This window comes from Suricata suricatta, chromosome 1, assembly GCF_006229205.1.
Source record: "Suricata suricatta isolate VVHF042 chromosome 1, meerkat_22Aug2017_6uvM2_HiC, whole genome shotgun sequence".
Classification (NCBI taxonomy): domain Eukaryota; kingdom Metazoa; phylum Chordata; class Mammalia; order Carnivora; family Herpestidae; genus Suricata; species Suricata suricatta.
The window spans coordinates 135,378,844-135,394,053 of NC_043700.1; the positions used below are offsets into that span (position 1 = coordinate 135,378,844).

At 41.0% G+C, this 15,210-nt stretch overlaps 1 protein-coding gene and 1 non-coding gene across 6 annotated transcripts in view; both read left to right on the plus strand.

The window, feature by feature from the left end:
• The window catches only part of CCDC158 (coiled-coil domain containing 158), a 91,468-nt gene that overhangs the window by 30,617 nt on the left and 45,641 nt on the right, over positions 1-15,210 (plus strand). For all 5 annotated transcript variants that reach the window (XM_029944632.1, XM_029944657.1, XM_029944622.1 and 2 more), the window contains exons 9-13: positions 2,629-2,748; positions 5,259-5,456; positions 6,611-7,093; positions 11,180-11,369; positions 13,333-13,485. In XM_029944632.1, coding sequence (XP_029800492.1) covers positions 2,629-2,748; positions 5,259-5,456; positions 6,611-7,093; positions 11,180-11,369; positions 13,333-13,485 — 1,144 coding nt within the window. The remainder of the gene's footprint in view (positions 1-2,628; positions 2,749-5,258; positions 5,457-6,610; positions 7,094-11,179; positions 11,370-13,332; positions 13,486-15,210) is intronic.
• On the plus strand, positions 14,106-14,208 carry LOC115303589. The gene has a single exon (XR_003914139.1). It is a non-coding gene; the product is annotated as a U6 spliceosomal RNA (small nuclear RNA).

Below are 15,210 nucleotides of genomic sequence, written 5' to 3' on the forward strand. Positions count from 1 at the left end.
AGCCTCCAGAATCCCCCTTTACGAATTTGGACCAGTAGAAGCTGTCACTATTGGCTCTGTAGATTTGGCTTTACTCTTAACTTTCGCTTTTTGACAACAAAAATATGATCTTGCTTCTAAGTTTATTTTTTCTACTTTGAAAGCATTTGGGGCTGAATTTCATATTCAAAAAGTAGATTTAGTAGCACTGGCTAGAGCTCTATACTGTGCAGGAAGAGTCTGTGCACAGTCTTTGCACAGTTGTGCCCGTGCACCTCCGTGCTGACCCGCAGCATCCCTTGTTATCCGACCTCTGTAGTCTTTCTGAGCACAGATCACAAAAGATCCAATTTGGCGTGATTGGTAACCTCTCTAAAATCACTGCAAAAATTGGAGTGAGATCCAAGTTCTTATTTGTCCAGTGATCTAAAACAAAAAGTAGATTCATAGATGGTGAAAGGGAAAACCAGTGCTGCTACTGAAAAAGAAAAGAAAGAGAAACAACTTTTGCTATATCTCAGATGTCAGTGTTTATTCCGGACATTTTAAAAGGCCGTGAGGTGTTTTGTACAGCTGTTTGTATCAGCTCAGCTGCTACTTCAGTGGTTTTCCCTTTCACTCTCCATTTATCTTTATGATTGATTAACTAATATAAATATTTTTACTCTAAAAAGTGAAAGGTAAAAGCAGAGCTATAGCAGCTGAGTCAGTACTGACAAGTACAAAACCAGTGTTCCTGCAGGGGGCTCGGGGGAGCTTCTAGTGCTCAGGAAACTTAGACCAAGAGAAGACCTGGCTCTTTTCTTTGTCTTTGTTCTTTTCTTCCTTTTCTTTTTAAAATTTTGGTCTCATAGATTTTTACCATCTAGTTTGGTATTCTCAAATGGTCATCCAGATCTTTTATTTTTTAATGACAACAAAATCACAAGTCTTAACTTAAGCTTTTAAAGTACATCTACAAATACTTTGCTCAGGGAGAACATAGTTTTTTGCCAAGCTCGGACTAGAAAATATTTGTTTTAGTCATATGAGCAACTCTTCAAGTTCAAAGTGTTCTTATTAAACTTATAGCTCAAAATATGGTTTCTTTGACGATACTCTGTTTCCAGAGACAGGTGGAAATTATAGAATTTCAACTTTATTAATACTGTTCTTCTCATGCAAAAAAAGTGGAAGATCTTCTAGATTACTCTTCTCAAATTACAGAAGAAAAAAATTGAGACTCGGAGAGGTTATGTGACAGCACCTCGACCAGAACCTAAGGTGTTTGGCTCTTGGCCTGATCACATTGCCTCTCTGATTGTCTTTGTCCACCCACGGCAAAAGTTTGTGGGCTTTTTCCTAAGTATTCCTAATGTCGTTACTGAGTGCATGCTGACTTGGTCTTTCCCAATAATAATAGAGCTCAAGAGATTGTATCAATTGATACTGTTCGTCCATTTTCCTTAGGGAGCTACTCCTGCCACAGAAGTGGACTTATTGCATGGCTTTTTTCCGCATATGCCCCCAAAGGAGCATGAGAGTGCAGGAGCTTCCTTATAGGATCAGGAGAACCTATTGACACATTTCTGCTGTAGCCTAATGTTTTATGTATGTTTCATTCTTGTGAGATACTTGTTTATATCTAACATACTCAAATATAAAGTCAGTTTTAAAATATATCCAAAGTAGGTATTAAAATGTATATTCCAGTCCCTGCAGGCTGTGAATCTACTCTGTAGGTAAATGTGAAACTGTTTGATGAGCCTATATAACATACTTTTTAAAAGTTGTATATGTATGTGTAGATTATGGCATACAAATTCTATGTATTCCTACTTAGCATTTATCAAGGAGGTAGTTGCATATATGTGTGTTTATATAACTAATAACTATGTGGTGAATTAATAAATCAAGATCTTAAATGAACCTGGTCCAGTTAAAAGTACAGAGTCATCAAGAAAAAACTAGTCTTGCTCATATATTCTCTAAGAAATTTTAATCCCAGTTCATCATCCAAACCAATAAATTTTATTCTTGACATTCTGGAAGCCTATTGAATAGATGCCTTAGAAGTAAGAAGGAATATGTAGCATTTATGCAGATATGAAGGATTTCTTACTGCTGGTTGTTGAAATAGTATTTTAGTGATCAACATGTTCTCATTATTTTAATAATTTAACATTTAAATTATGAATTTGTGTGGCTCAGCTAAAATCCAAAACTGGAGTCTCCAATGTCTGAGATCTTAACCTCAGCCTACCTTGCATATTCAGTGTCTTTTATTATTGAAACCCTGATATTCTTAAACAAAATAACTCTTCTGCATATAATGCAGGTCATTTGTACAAAAAATACAGTCCATATAATGGGCTTCATAGAATGTTATTTATGCCACACCAAACTTCCTTAAATACCAAAAGACAGGACACAGACTCAAAAGAGATAAATCTTGACTGGTGTGAAAAAGAGAGATTATAGGCCATGCCCATATCTAACAGTGTCAAATACATCATTTTGGCTAATTTCCCTGGTATAATTCTACACAGATCTTAAGTTTAGAAAGCTTTGTAAAACATACATAATCTTTTGTTTTTGCCCCCAAAATAATTTCATTTTATTTTATATTCCCCACTAACATAGTCAGATTGATTTCTGCTTTCCTTCTAGATAGAAGAGCTCGAAAAGCAGTTAGTCCTTGCCAACTCTGAGCTAACCGAGGCGCGGACAGAACGTGATCAGTTCAGTCAGGAATCAGGAAATTTGGATGATCAGCTTCAAAAGCTATTGGTAAGACTATGCTCTAAATATGAATAAGATTAATTCTGGGAAGCTTCTCACCAAAATATTTCACAAAACTGGTTTTATTTATAAAATTACAAATTTTACAGAATGTACATACAGCACAATGGAGTATCTTGACATTCAAGTTTTGAATCTAAACTTTATTTTTTTTCCTTAAGCAGAACTGTTAAAGCTTATACATTAGGTGAAGCTAGTCTTCAACTGACCCATCTTTCAATTAGATAAATGTATTCTACTAAACCGAGGTAGTATGGAGTGTTTATTTTAAAGCCAAAATGACATTCAAAACACACCATTGTGTGTATAGAAAATTCGAACAGAAGTTGAGGTAAAAAAAAATTTTTTTTAAAGAAAGGAAATAGGATCCCAATAATACTGAAGCAACTTGTGCCCTCTGTCAGAGGTACTACAGGACAAGAAATTTAGGAAAGAAAATGTTTGGTTCTCCTGTATTTGATATTAGCAGTACCGTAGAATACGTTTCTCACTCCCAGACCCCTCTGTAGGGTGTAGCGCCCTCTGCCGGTGGAGCAGTCCTTCATAGGCTGACTTGGGGTTTGAGGAGCGAACGCCAAAGGTAGAGCTTGCCGCTGTGGGTGACCAGCTCCAACCCTTGGGATAGTCCTTCACATCTTTCCCTCCTACTGTGTGTGTCCCCTGGTCCTCAGATCTAGTTTGAAAATCTTGCAGATTGTTTGAAAGACCCTGAAAGCCCTCCCTTCCTTTTTATTCCTACCACTACTACCCCTTGGTCCAAGCCCCTCATTATACCTGGAGCAGAGCAACATCTCCTTCCTAGATTCCCACCTCCAGTTTTCCCTTCTTCAGTCTGGCCTGTAAAATGCTGCCATACTCATCTTTCTAAAATATGACTCTGATTTTGTCACTCTGACTCCAGAATTACTTTCCCCATAAAAGTCAGACTCCATAGCTTTCAAAACTGTTCATAATCCAGCTGCAGCTTACCTTTCTGATCCTTTCTCTCTACGTGTCCCGGTGCTCCAACCAAACCACACATCCCCCTTTCCAGTCCCTTCTTCCTGATCTGTGGATCTCCAAGCTGGTGAGAAGGTCAACTCAAATGCCTTCTTGAAGCATTTTGATCTCTGTAGTGATTTCTCTCTGTTATTGCTTAGCTGGGTCTCTCTTTTTAAATTATTTATTTTAGAGAAAGTATGAGCAGGGGAGGAGCGGAGAGAGGGGGTCGGAGGAACAGAAGCGGGGTCTGTGCTGACAGCAGAGAGCCCAAGGTGAGGCTTGAACTCATGAACCATGAGATCATGACCGGAGCTGAAGTTGGACGCTTAACTGATTGGGCCACCCAGGTGCCCTGCTTAGCTATATCTCTTTAATGAAAAACCACTTCCAGTTCTTTGTGGCTGTGTCTTACTTTTCCCTTTGAGTGTTAAGTCCTTTGAAGATCTGTATGTCTTTGTTTCTTCTACTTTATTGAGTTTTTGCTATCAATAAACATGATATATTTTTTAGCTATGAAAGAGGAATGTTATTCTGTTCACTATCAACTGCTACTCCACATTCAGTACCAAACACCATCCTGCCATTTCTGAGGCAGTCAACCAAATGACTGTTGCTATTCTTTCAAGCTATTGAGCATTGCTTTATTACAGGGGCACACTTGGTGTGAGGCATAATGCCTTTGCTAGAAAATCCCAAACTTAAAAACAGGATAACTTTAAAAATCTACTGTGTTTTCCTTTTTTTTTTTTATTTAAATAGTTTATTACCAAGTTGGTTTTCATATAACACCCAGTGCTTTTCCCCGCAAGTGCCGCCCTCCACAACAATCACCCCCTTCCCCTTTCCCCCTCCCTCCTCAGCTCTCAGTTTGTTCTCAGCATTCAAAAGTCTCTCATGATTTGCCTCACTTCTTCTCCCCAACTCTTTCCCCCGCCTTTCCCATTCCCATGGTCCTCCATTAGGGTTCTCCGGTTAGACCTATGAGTGATACCTATGGTATCTATCCTTTTTCACCTGACTTATTTCACTTAGCATAACTCCCTCCAGGTCCATCCATGTTGCTAAAAATGGCCAGATTTCATTCTTTCTCATTGCCATGTAATACTCTATTGTGTATATATACCACATCTTGATCCATTCATCAGGTGATGGACATTTAGGCTCTTTCCATAATTCGGCTATTGTTGAAAGTGCTGCTATGAACATTGGTGTACATGTGCCCCTATGTGTCAGCACTTCTGTATCCCTTGGGTAGATCCCCAGCAGTGCTATTGCTTTCTTTTAACATTAGATTATTTGGGGACTAGTCCATTGAGATTTACTTGTAATGCTAGAAATTAGCAAGATGCTAACATATTCTTCTAGGAAATAATTATTCTCAAGCCATTAAAAAAAATAAGACTCCAAAACCAAAAGCTTCTCAAATCATGTAAAAACTCCAAAGATGATATAAGGAAAATAAGAGTTTTTCTTGAATTCCTTAATACAACTCAGGGGACATACCTCACCTCTTGTAGGCTGATCTTCATAAAAGAGAGAAGGAACTGAATCTGGAGAAGGAGCAGAATAAGCGCCTGTGGGACCGGGATACCGGCAACAGCATCACCATTGACCACCTGCGGCGGGAGCTGGATGACAGGAACATGGAGGTGCAGCGCCTGGAAGCCCTGCTGAAGGCCATGAAGAGCGAGTGTCAGGGCCAGATGGAGCGGCAGGTCAGGCCCGGTGCGGGGTGGCTTCCCCGAACAGTCCCTCCTGGAGGAGGAATGTCTTGTATGTCGTACTGGTAGAGCTTTGGGAAAAAAAAAAAACCACATATGGGCCTGAAAACAGCTCTGAAATAGAGCGATGGAGTCTTCGAGCAAGCTATAAAAACCTGTTTTTTATTTCTGTATTTTTGACCATTGATTAAATTAAAATGTTAAGCTTTATATCCGTTTTGTTCATTGTTGAGTAATGAAATTCCCATCCGGCTGCCTTTTTATTTTTGCCTAGAAATTGTTAGCCTGATAGCTTATTTCAGAAAAACATCTAACCAAAGGGACATCTAAGGAACAGCAGGGTTGAAGGTTTCCCACAGATGTGTTTTGGTTTTGGTTTTCCCCAAACTGACTGATGCACAGATGTGTCAAGACTGATAGATACACGAGATGGCACTCCATCCAGTGCAGCAGGAACAAAATGTGGAGCGCTTTGGTAACAGCACCATACCTTTGGTACTGAAAGGACGTGGCTTGAGGGCCAGTTATTGCCCCAGAGACATAAAAAGCATCCCGCAAAAGACTAAGCTCCCCAAAATGTGAAAGTAAATCAAAGAGACCAGTTTTGGCTTAAAATCCAGGCAAAGCCATTTTCCTAGTCTTTGGCCCAACCAGGGCAAGAAGAGAGGTGAGAGGAGAGACTGCGAGTTAGATTCTTACTCTTTTCCAAACGAGGACCTGAGAATATAAGTGCAGGTTCCATAAAAACCATTACTCATTTTTCCCTCATGGATAGAATTAAGGGGCACCCTGGAGGGAAATCATGAGGAAGGGTAGTTATTGTCATTCCTACCACACTTCCCCCTAATGCCAGTGTTATCCTAAGTTAAACTGTTACAGAAAACATCCTCAGAGGAAACTTCCCAGGCTCCCACACTAGGAAGCCATTCTGGAGGAACATTATTACTTAATGAAGGTCTCTCCACCTTGGTCTAATGAACTGAATTTGGTCTGTGGCCTGTATGGAGTTCTGGCAGCAAAGCGATTTGAATTAGTCTAAGTAGATACTATCTCAGTCATGATTTCATGTTTTTGAGCTAGCTTGTTCTGTTTCTCGAGGTTGCCTCTTCCTATCTGCCCAAATCCATGAACTTTTCTTTAATAATCAGATGGCGGCAATTCAGGGAAAGAATGAAAGTCTAGAAAAAGTGTCCTCCTTGACTGCTCAGCTTGAATCCACCAAAGAGATGCTCCGCAAAGTGGTCGAAGAGTTGACCGCCAAGAAAATGACGCTGGAGAGCTCAGAGAGGACTGTATCGGACCTGACAGCGTCCCTCCAGGAAAAAGAGAGAGCCATTGAGGCTACCAATTCGGAGATCACAAAGCTGCGCTCCCGGGTGGACTTGAAGTTGCAGGAGCTGCAGCACTTGAAGACGGAGGGCGATCACCTCAGAAACGTGCAGACGGAGTGTGAGGCCCTCAGGCTCCAGATGGCAGAGAAGGACAAGGTGATTGAGATTTTGCGGCAGCAGATCGAAAACATGACACAGCTGGTTGGCCAGCACGGACGAACGGCTGGTGCCATGCAAGTAGAAAAGGCTCAGCTCGAAAAGGAGATCAATGATAGGAGACTGGAGCTACAGGAATTCAAGGTCTGTAGAGATTTTTTTTGTGGTTTAGCTTCTGAAATAGCTTTCCCCTCATTAAGGACCCACTGAGGAGGGTCTCCACGAAGAGGGTCTGTGAACCTGTGAGCCCTCTGAGCTTGTTTGAAAGTAATTGTGTCTGAGTGCGTCTGTGTGTTTTTGTGGGAAAGGATGCATACTTTTATTAGATTCCAAAAGGACTGGGTAGTTCAGGACTGCTGATACAAAAGGGGAAAAAATCAGAAAATCCAGCTTCCTCCTGAAGCCATTTATAATCCCACAGTTTGAAGTATTTTCTCCCTCTTCAGACAGACTCATCTTTGAATCCCATCTCTCACCACTCAGTGATTGTAAAACACTGCATTGTTCACTAAATCTTGGCTCATATCTGTAAAACAAAGAACAGCTAACATATTTTGTAATATGAGTTTCCGTTGTGCAATATAGTGATTCAACACTTCCATACATCACCCTGTGCTCATCACAAGTGCTCCTTAATCCCCATCACCCATTTAACCAGCTGCCTCATCCTTACGCCTTACCCTTCTGGTAACTTTCAGTTTGTTCTCCATAGTTAAGACTCTGTTCTTTCTCTCTCTCTCTTTCTCTCTTCCCCCCCTTACTTGATTTGTTAAATTCCACATATGAGTGAAGTCATATATTTGTCTTTCTCTGACTGACTTGTTTCACTTAGTGTGTAATACTCTCTAGCTCTATCCATGTCATTGCAATGGCAAGATTTGATTCTTTTTATGTCTGAGTAATATTCCATTGTATGTATATATCACATTTCTTTATTCATTCATCAATCGATGGACACTGGGCTATTTCCGTAACTTGGCTATTGTAGACAGTACTGCTATAAACATCAGGGCGCATGTATCCCTTTGAATTAGTATTTTTGTATTCTTAATTTTTTAAATTTATTTTGAGAGAGAGAGCATGCAAGTGAGGAAGGGGCAGAGAGAGTGGGGCAGAGAGAGGATCCCAAGCAGGCTCCACACTGTCAGCTCAGAGCCTGAAGTGGGGCTCTGTCTTACAAACCTTGAGATCATGACCTGAGTTAAAACCAAGTGTCCGATGCTTAACTGACTGAACCACGCAGGTGCCCCTTCTATTTTTGTATTCTTTGGGGTAAATGCTCAGTAGTGCAATTGGTGCATGTCGGGTGGTTCTATTTTTTTACCTTTTTGAGGAACTTCTGTGCTGTTTTTCACAGTGGCTGCAACAGTTTGCATTCCCACCAACAGTGCTTGGTGGCAAAAGTCAGGCATGTGCATTTTTAAACCACTTTAAAAGAAAGGGATTTCTTCAATAGGTGTTGGCAAGGATGTGGAGAAAAAGGAACACTCATGCACTGTTGGTGGGAATGCAAACTGGTGCAGTCATTCTGGAAAACAGTATAGAAGTTCCTCAGAAAGTTAAAAATACAACTACCCTATGATCCAGAAATCTCACTACTGGGTATTTACTCAAAGAATACAGAAACACTAATTCAAAGGGATATATCCATCCCTGTATTTATAGCAGCATTATAAATATATAATGATGATAAGTGAAAAAAGAAAATGTGATATATACATACAATGGAATATTACTCAGCCACTAAAAAGAATGAAATCTTGCCATTTGCAATGACATGGATGGAGCTAGAGAATACTATGCTAAACAAAAGTCAGAAAAAGACAAATATAATTTCATTCATATGTAAAATTTAAGACACAAATGAAGAAAGGGCAGGGGGAAAGAGAGATACACAGCAAGAACAGACTCTTAAGTATGGAAAACAAACCGATGGTTACCAGAGGGGAGGCTGGTGGGGTGATGGGTTACATAGTGGTGGGGATTAAGGAGAGCACTTGTCGTGATGAGCACCGGGTGGTGTGTGGACATGTTGAATCACTGTAGTGTACACCTGAAACTCAAACAATACTGTATGTTAACTAACTTAAAAAATTTTTATGTATATTTATTATTGAGATAGAAACAGAACATGAGTGGGGGAGGGGTAGAGATCAAGGGAGACACAGAATCCGAAGCAGGCTCCAGGCTCTGAGCTAGCTGTCAGCACAGAGCCCAACACGGGGCTCGAACCCATGAACCGATGAGATCATGACCTGAGCTGAAGCCTGCAGTTTAACTGACTGAGCCACCCAGGTGCCCCATGTTAATTAACTTCAACTCACTATATGTTAACTACAATTAAAAAGAAAAAAAAATTACAGGGTACCTGAGTGGCTCAGTAGGTTGAGCATCTGACTTCGACTCAGGTCATTATTTCATGGTTTGTGAGTTTGAACCCCAAATCGGGCTCTCTGCTGACAGAGCAGATCCCGCTTTGGATCCTTTGTCCCTCTCTCTCTGCCCCTCCCCACACATGCTCTCTCTCAAAAATAAACATTAAAAAAAGAAAGAAAAAGAAAAGAGCAAACCAAAGTCCCCAACAACTTTACTGAATTACTTGAGGCTTAAATGAGAACATATGTATCAAGGACTTAGCCTAATTCCAGGTCTACAGAAGATGTTTAGTAAATGTTCCCTTCCCCCATCCCATTCTCCTTCAGAACCTTATCGCTCTTTACCTGAATCTCTCATAACCTGGTCACATTCTCTGTTGCACTGAGCGAATTTAAATAGCAGTGTCTCCTCATCCCCAGAAAACAGCAGACTCTTCAGTAGGATACACATCTTTTTCATCTTTTTACCTCTGCTCCATATTTTTATGCATTGCATCCAGCACATACTCAATTATGTGACTGGAAGAATTATTTTAAAATTTGATATCCCAAGCTTTACATCACTTGTATCTCTGACTTGGTAAGTAAAAGGAGACAAATTACATAAACTTTGGATGCCTCGGTTTTCTCATTCTAAAAGGGCCACTGATAATTACCTAATCTTATGGAAATATACAGGTTCATTGCATAAAGAACTAGTGCTTAAGTTTTCTTGATTATAAAATTAAGTTTTTGATTTTCTAGTGTTTTACATTTTTATGTGGCTCACATATTTCTAGTGGACAGAGCAGACCTAGATCCTTATAGAGGTTTCTCAATGGCCATCATTTACAATGAAAACTTTGGAATAGGTTTATAGACATATTAGAGGAGAAAAGATTGTTCCACCTGATTGTTAAGGAAAAAAGATGGATTTCTAGTATTTAAGAGACAGGAAAATTCTGTTGAGTCTTATACCCTAAAAATTAAATTTAATCTTCACCAAAACCTAATGTGGTGGGTACATTGTTATCCCATTTTAAAGATGTGAAGGCTGAGACATAGAGACTTAGAAGTAAGTTTTGTTTTTTTTAATGGTGTTTCCTTGGAAGGATCTAGGTCTGCTCTGTCCACTAGAAATATGTGAGCCACATATAAAATTATTAAATTTTTTGGTAGACACATGAAAAGAAATAGATGAAAGGATTTTTATTTAACCAGTATATGTGAATTATGGTGATATTTTTATATTTCTACCAATGTAAGAAATTCTTGAGATATTTGTCTTTTTACGTAAAGTCCTGAAATCCAGTGCATTTTACACTTACTTATAGCACATCTCCCCTTAGCTTAGCTACATTTCAAGTGCTCAGTGGTCACATGTGGGTATTGCAGACCTCGGTCCTGGGAAGGGGGGTTCATCCTAGGAAGACTTACAGACACGGAGACCACTTATGAAGCAGTGGTAGGAATACACGTGAGAGGTGAGGATAATCCACATTGCAGTCGGGAAGGATCTGGAGAACAGTTGAGTGTAAGGGCCTACGAGAAAGGGACGGACATAGCAGACTTTGAGATTTCAAACTTCAGTGCCTGAGAGACTCAGAATATGGTGATGACCCTACAGAAGGATGGGGAAGAAGTCAATAGAGAAAAAAAACCTTATGTAAGGAATAGGTTAAAAGAAAGGTAAAATATTCCTTTTCTTTTCCCATTTACTATTGAGATTTTATAATAAAATGAAATTTAATATTCTAAGAAAGAGGGAAAAGATACGAAATATAGATAGGATACTAATACAATGTCAATTATAATTACACCTACATATTTTTTTTTTATTTCTTACTCCATCCTTTGTATTTGTCTGTATATTTAGATTTTAAAAGATAAAAAAGATGCAAAAATACGGGAACTTGAGGCCCGAGTGAGTGACCTGGAGCTGGAAAAAGTGAAGCTGGTGAACGCAGGCTCTGAGCGGCTCCGTGCGGTGAAGGACATCAGACAGGAGCGGGACCAGTTACTGAATGAGGTGAAGACCGGCAGGAGCGAGTTGCACAGTCTTACAGGTACGTCCCTTCGGCTCACGGTCTGCTGACAGCTCGAGCGCTGCCCGTGAGGTCCCGCATAGACGGCTCCAGGGAGTGGCTGCCCCTCCCACGTCACAGCAGGGAGAACTGTGCTGCCCGCAAGTCTGCACGCCTCTCCTTGCAGAGCCCCCCTGTCTTGACTCATTAACTGTTAACATTAGCCTCCTCGCAGAGTCCAGGAAATTCTTTACTGTTTTTTCAAGAAAAGGGAGAAGGAAGTGGAAACCTGGAGTCCTTGGAGTCAAATAGCGCAATTAGAAGTTTCATAATGAAGCAACATGTGTAACAGACTTGCATAGATTTCTGGAAAGGAAAAATCCAAGATCTTAAATTTAAAATCGAAACACTCCCAGCTCAGTTAGTGTGACACACGTATCATTTACTTCACACATCCCCGCCCTCCCCCCCCTACACGCACGTACGCAGAGTCCATGATTCCTGAGCATATACTAGGCTGGATACTGAGAGGCCTTGGAAACACAACAGGGAGGACCCCGCCCAGCTGGGAGCTCGGGTTAGTACAGCACATGAGGAACGGTGTGCTGGGTGCAGATGGAGAAGAAGGTAGAGAGTCAGTCTCCACTAGGATTCCAACCTCCCTGCTAAGAACAGGGATTTGGCAGGTAAAAAAGAGGTGGAAGGGCAGCCCAGGCAGAGAGAACATTATGGGCAAAAGCATGAGGCACAAAATAACAATGTGACCTGAGAAGTAGTTGAGTCTTTGAGGAACGAGAGCTAAGATTTGCGGCAGAGTAGATAGGCAGAGCCAGACAACGTGGAGCCAGCAAAAGACATTAAGTACGAGATTATAGTCATCTAACTTACAGTTTGGAAGGACAGTGTCAGCAGGTAAATAGAGAAAGGTCAGGGGCCAGCCCGCCAAAGAGGATCTTGCCTTGGCCCCAGGAAGCTATGAGAACTTGAACCAAGGTGGTGGCGGTGAGAACAAGAGGAAGGATTAAAGAGTATCTGGCAATTGAACAGCAGTGCTTGTGATTAGAGGGCTTATGTGTGGCCCTCAGGTTTTAGGTCTGTCGTATTGGGAGAAGAATGGTACCAACAACTGAGAGAGGAAAACTATTGGAGGGGCAGGCTTACAGGCCAAAGGGTGATACGTAGCCAACATGAGCCAGTTAGTGTGGATGGTGCTAGGATATCCACATGGAAACATGTGGGGAGACAGATTTCAGCAGAGATCTTGGCTCTGCTTGTTCCCTTTGTATATAAATCGTTGAATAGGTGTGTTTGTGTGTGTGTGTGTGTGTGTGTGTGTGTGTGTGTGTGTGTGTGTTCTTGTGTATAAATGATGAATGCATGCCAGGTCTTTTAATAATTACTAGAGATAAAAAGTCAGATAGAAGGGTACTTGGGTGGCTCAGTCAGTTAAACATCCAACTCTTGATTTCGGCTCAAGTCATGATCCCACAGTTCCTGAGATGGAGCCTGGCATCAGGCTCTGCACCAACAATGTGGAGCCTGCTTGAGATTCTTTCTCTCCCTCTCTCTCTGCCCCTCCCCTGCTCATGCATGCTCCCATGTACATGCCCACCTGCTCTCTCTCTCTCTCTGTCTCTCTCAAAATAAATAAACATTGAAAGAAAAAAGCTAGAACACAGGGCAACTTCATGTTACTTATCACATCATGGAGATTCACAGATGGTGGTGAGATCTGTTGTGGTGGTTATGACCATCCAAGAAAGTTTAAGATGCAATTAACGTGAGCCAATTACACTGGCTAGGAAGTAGCAGTGAATAGTAAGTGGGTAGAGAAGTGGGATCCGCTCAGGAAGTATGTATGTATATCTAATTTCTATAACAAATGATAGAGCCAAACGAAGTCTCTTTTGACTCTAAAATTCTGTGCTCATTAATCACAAATAAAATATGCGCCCTGCAATCAGATAGAAAAAAAGTAACCTTCTTTAATTATCACACTGTATAGAGGACTATGAAGTCTTAAAAAGGAATTTTCGAAACAAAACTGAAGAGATGGAAGCTACGACAAATAAACTGAAACTGCAATTAAAATCTGCACAGTCTGAACTCGAACAGACAAGAAATACATTAAAGTCGATGGAAGGATCCGATGGTCATGGTATGCTTTATTAGATTTTATTCTTCTGTTTTTAATTCCACTGGTCTAGATTTATTGGAACGCCAGCCTGGATGCATCTCCGGCCACCTCCCCCGGGTCCCCATGCACAGTGACAGGCACCAACCATGGGTGTGAGCAGTCATTCTACTCAGGGGGTTTTGGGGAAAATGTTGTGTGCTTAACTTAAGCTCTAAAGTATCTAAATCTTTCTTTTCCTGTGGCTGTTTTAGTACTCTCTAATAGATCTCAATGTCTATAAATCCCAATTAATTACTTTCAGGGAAGTGTTGATAAAAATGTAAGTTACCAATAATTTTCATTCAACCCCTTATTTTTTGCCTGTTCCTTATCAACATAAACTATAAACCGGTGGTTAATTGTCAACTCCTGACTCCTTGTCTGTGATATAAACAGGATAAACCCTGGGAATTGAACTGCTAGCATGAGTGATCCCTTTTGCCACTTGGACCTGTTCCCTTTGTCCCTTGCTGCCTGTATTAATTCTGAGAGAGAAGGTTTTCCACTGTTTTATATCATTCTTATTATTGTTGGCATGGCTATATTAGCTGACTGTAAGAGTAAATAGTCTTCTCAGTATTCTTTAGTGTCAAAGGGTTTATGTCTGCTTCAGCAGCACATACACTAAAACTAGAACCACACAGAGAAGATGATCATGATCCCTGTCCAGACAGCTCGCAGATTCTTGAAGTGTTCTGTATTTTGTGTAGTTCTGGGAGGTTCGGCTCCTTCTTGCTGGTTGACACCAAGCAAATGGTGGGGTTTAGGACGTCACTCAGGGGGCCCATTGGGGGGTCCGTGCCCTCCCCCCAAACACCAGAGAGAGCCCTCTCTTCAGTGCCCTCGTGGCATCTCCACAACAGCCCCAGTCACATTGCAATGATTCAGTTCACTTGGTAATCCTGTTTTTGCATCAAATGCTAATTTTTATTGATTAAATTATATTAAAATAAATGAGATTTAAGAAACCAAGCTTGAAGGCCAACTGTGATCCACTTAATCAGATCAGAGTTCTTCCAAGTGCTTGCTTAGTGAGTGGCGAGCCAGTGATGTCAGACTGCTGCTCCACTAATACATGTGCTCTGCCTGATGAACCCTGTTTTGACAGTGTCGCTCGAACAACACTGCTCCTTACCAAGAACTGAGACCTTTTATCCTCTCTGATTGTTTCTAAAGAATGGCACATTTTGGGGGTGCCTGGGTGGCTCAGTTGGTTACGTGACTGACTTTTGATTTCAGCTCAGGTCATGATCTCATGGTTTGTGGGTTCAAACCCCACATCAGGCTCTGTGATGACAGCCTGGAGCCAGCTTCAGATTCTCTGTCCCTCGTTCTCTGCCCCTGTCCCACTCATGTGTATGTGTGTGCTCGCATGCACGCTCTCGCTTCTCTCTTCCTCCCTTCACCAAATAATTGCTTTTTAAAACCTTAAAAAAAAAAAAGAATGGTACATTTTCTCTTTTCCTTTTAACCTCTAAACTGTATCTGGACCTGACTCAACTCAAAGCCAGTGGCATTCTCAGACCTCTTTCCTGTAGGAAACAACACTGGGTCTCTGGCTTTGAATTTCCAAGCAAGGATGAGTTTCATATGTCTTTTCAGTGGCCTTCCATGTCTGAAGTGTTCAGTGCCTACCACATGCCCCGAACATTCTCACCCCATCACCAGTTTTAGTAAAATAATTTCATACATGCCTATGCTGCCGAT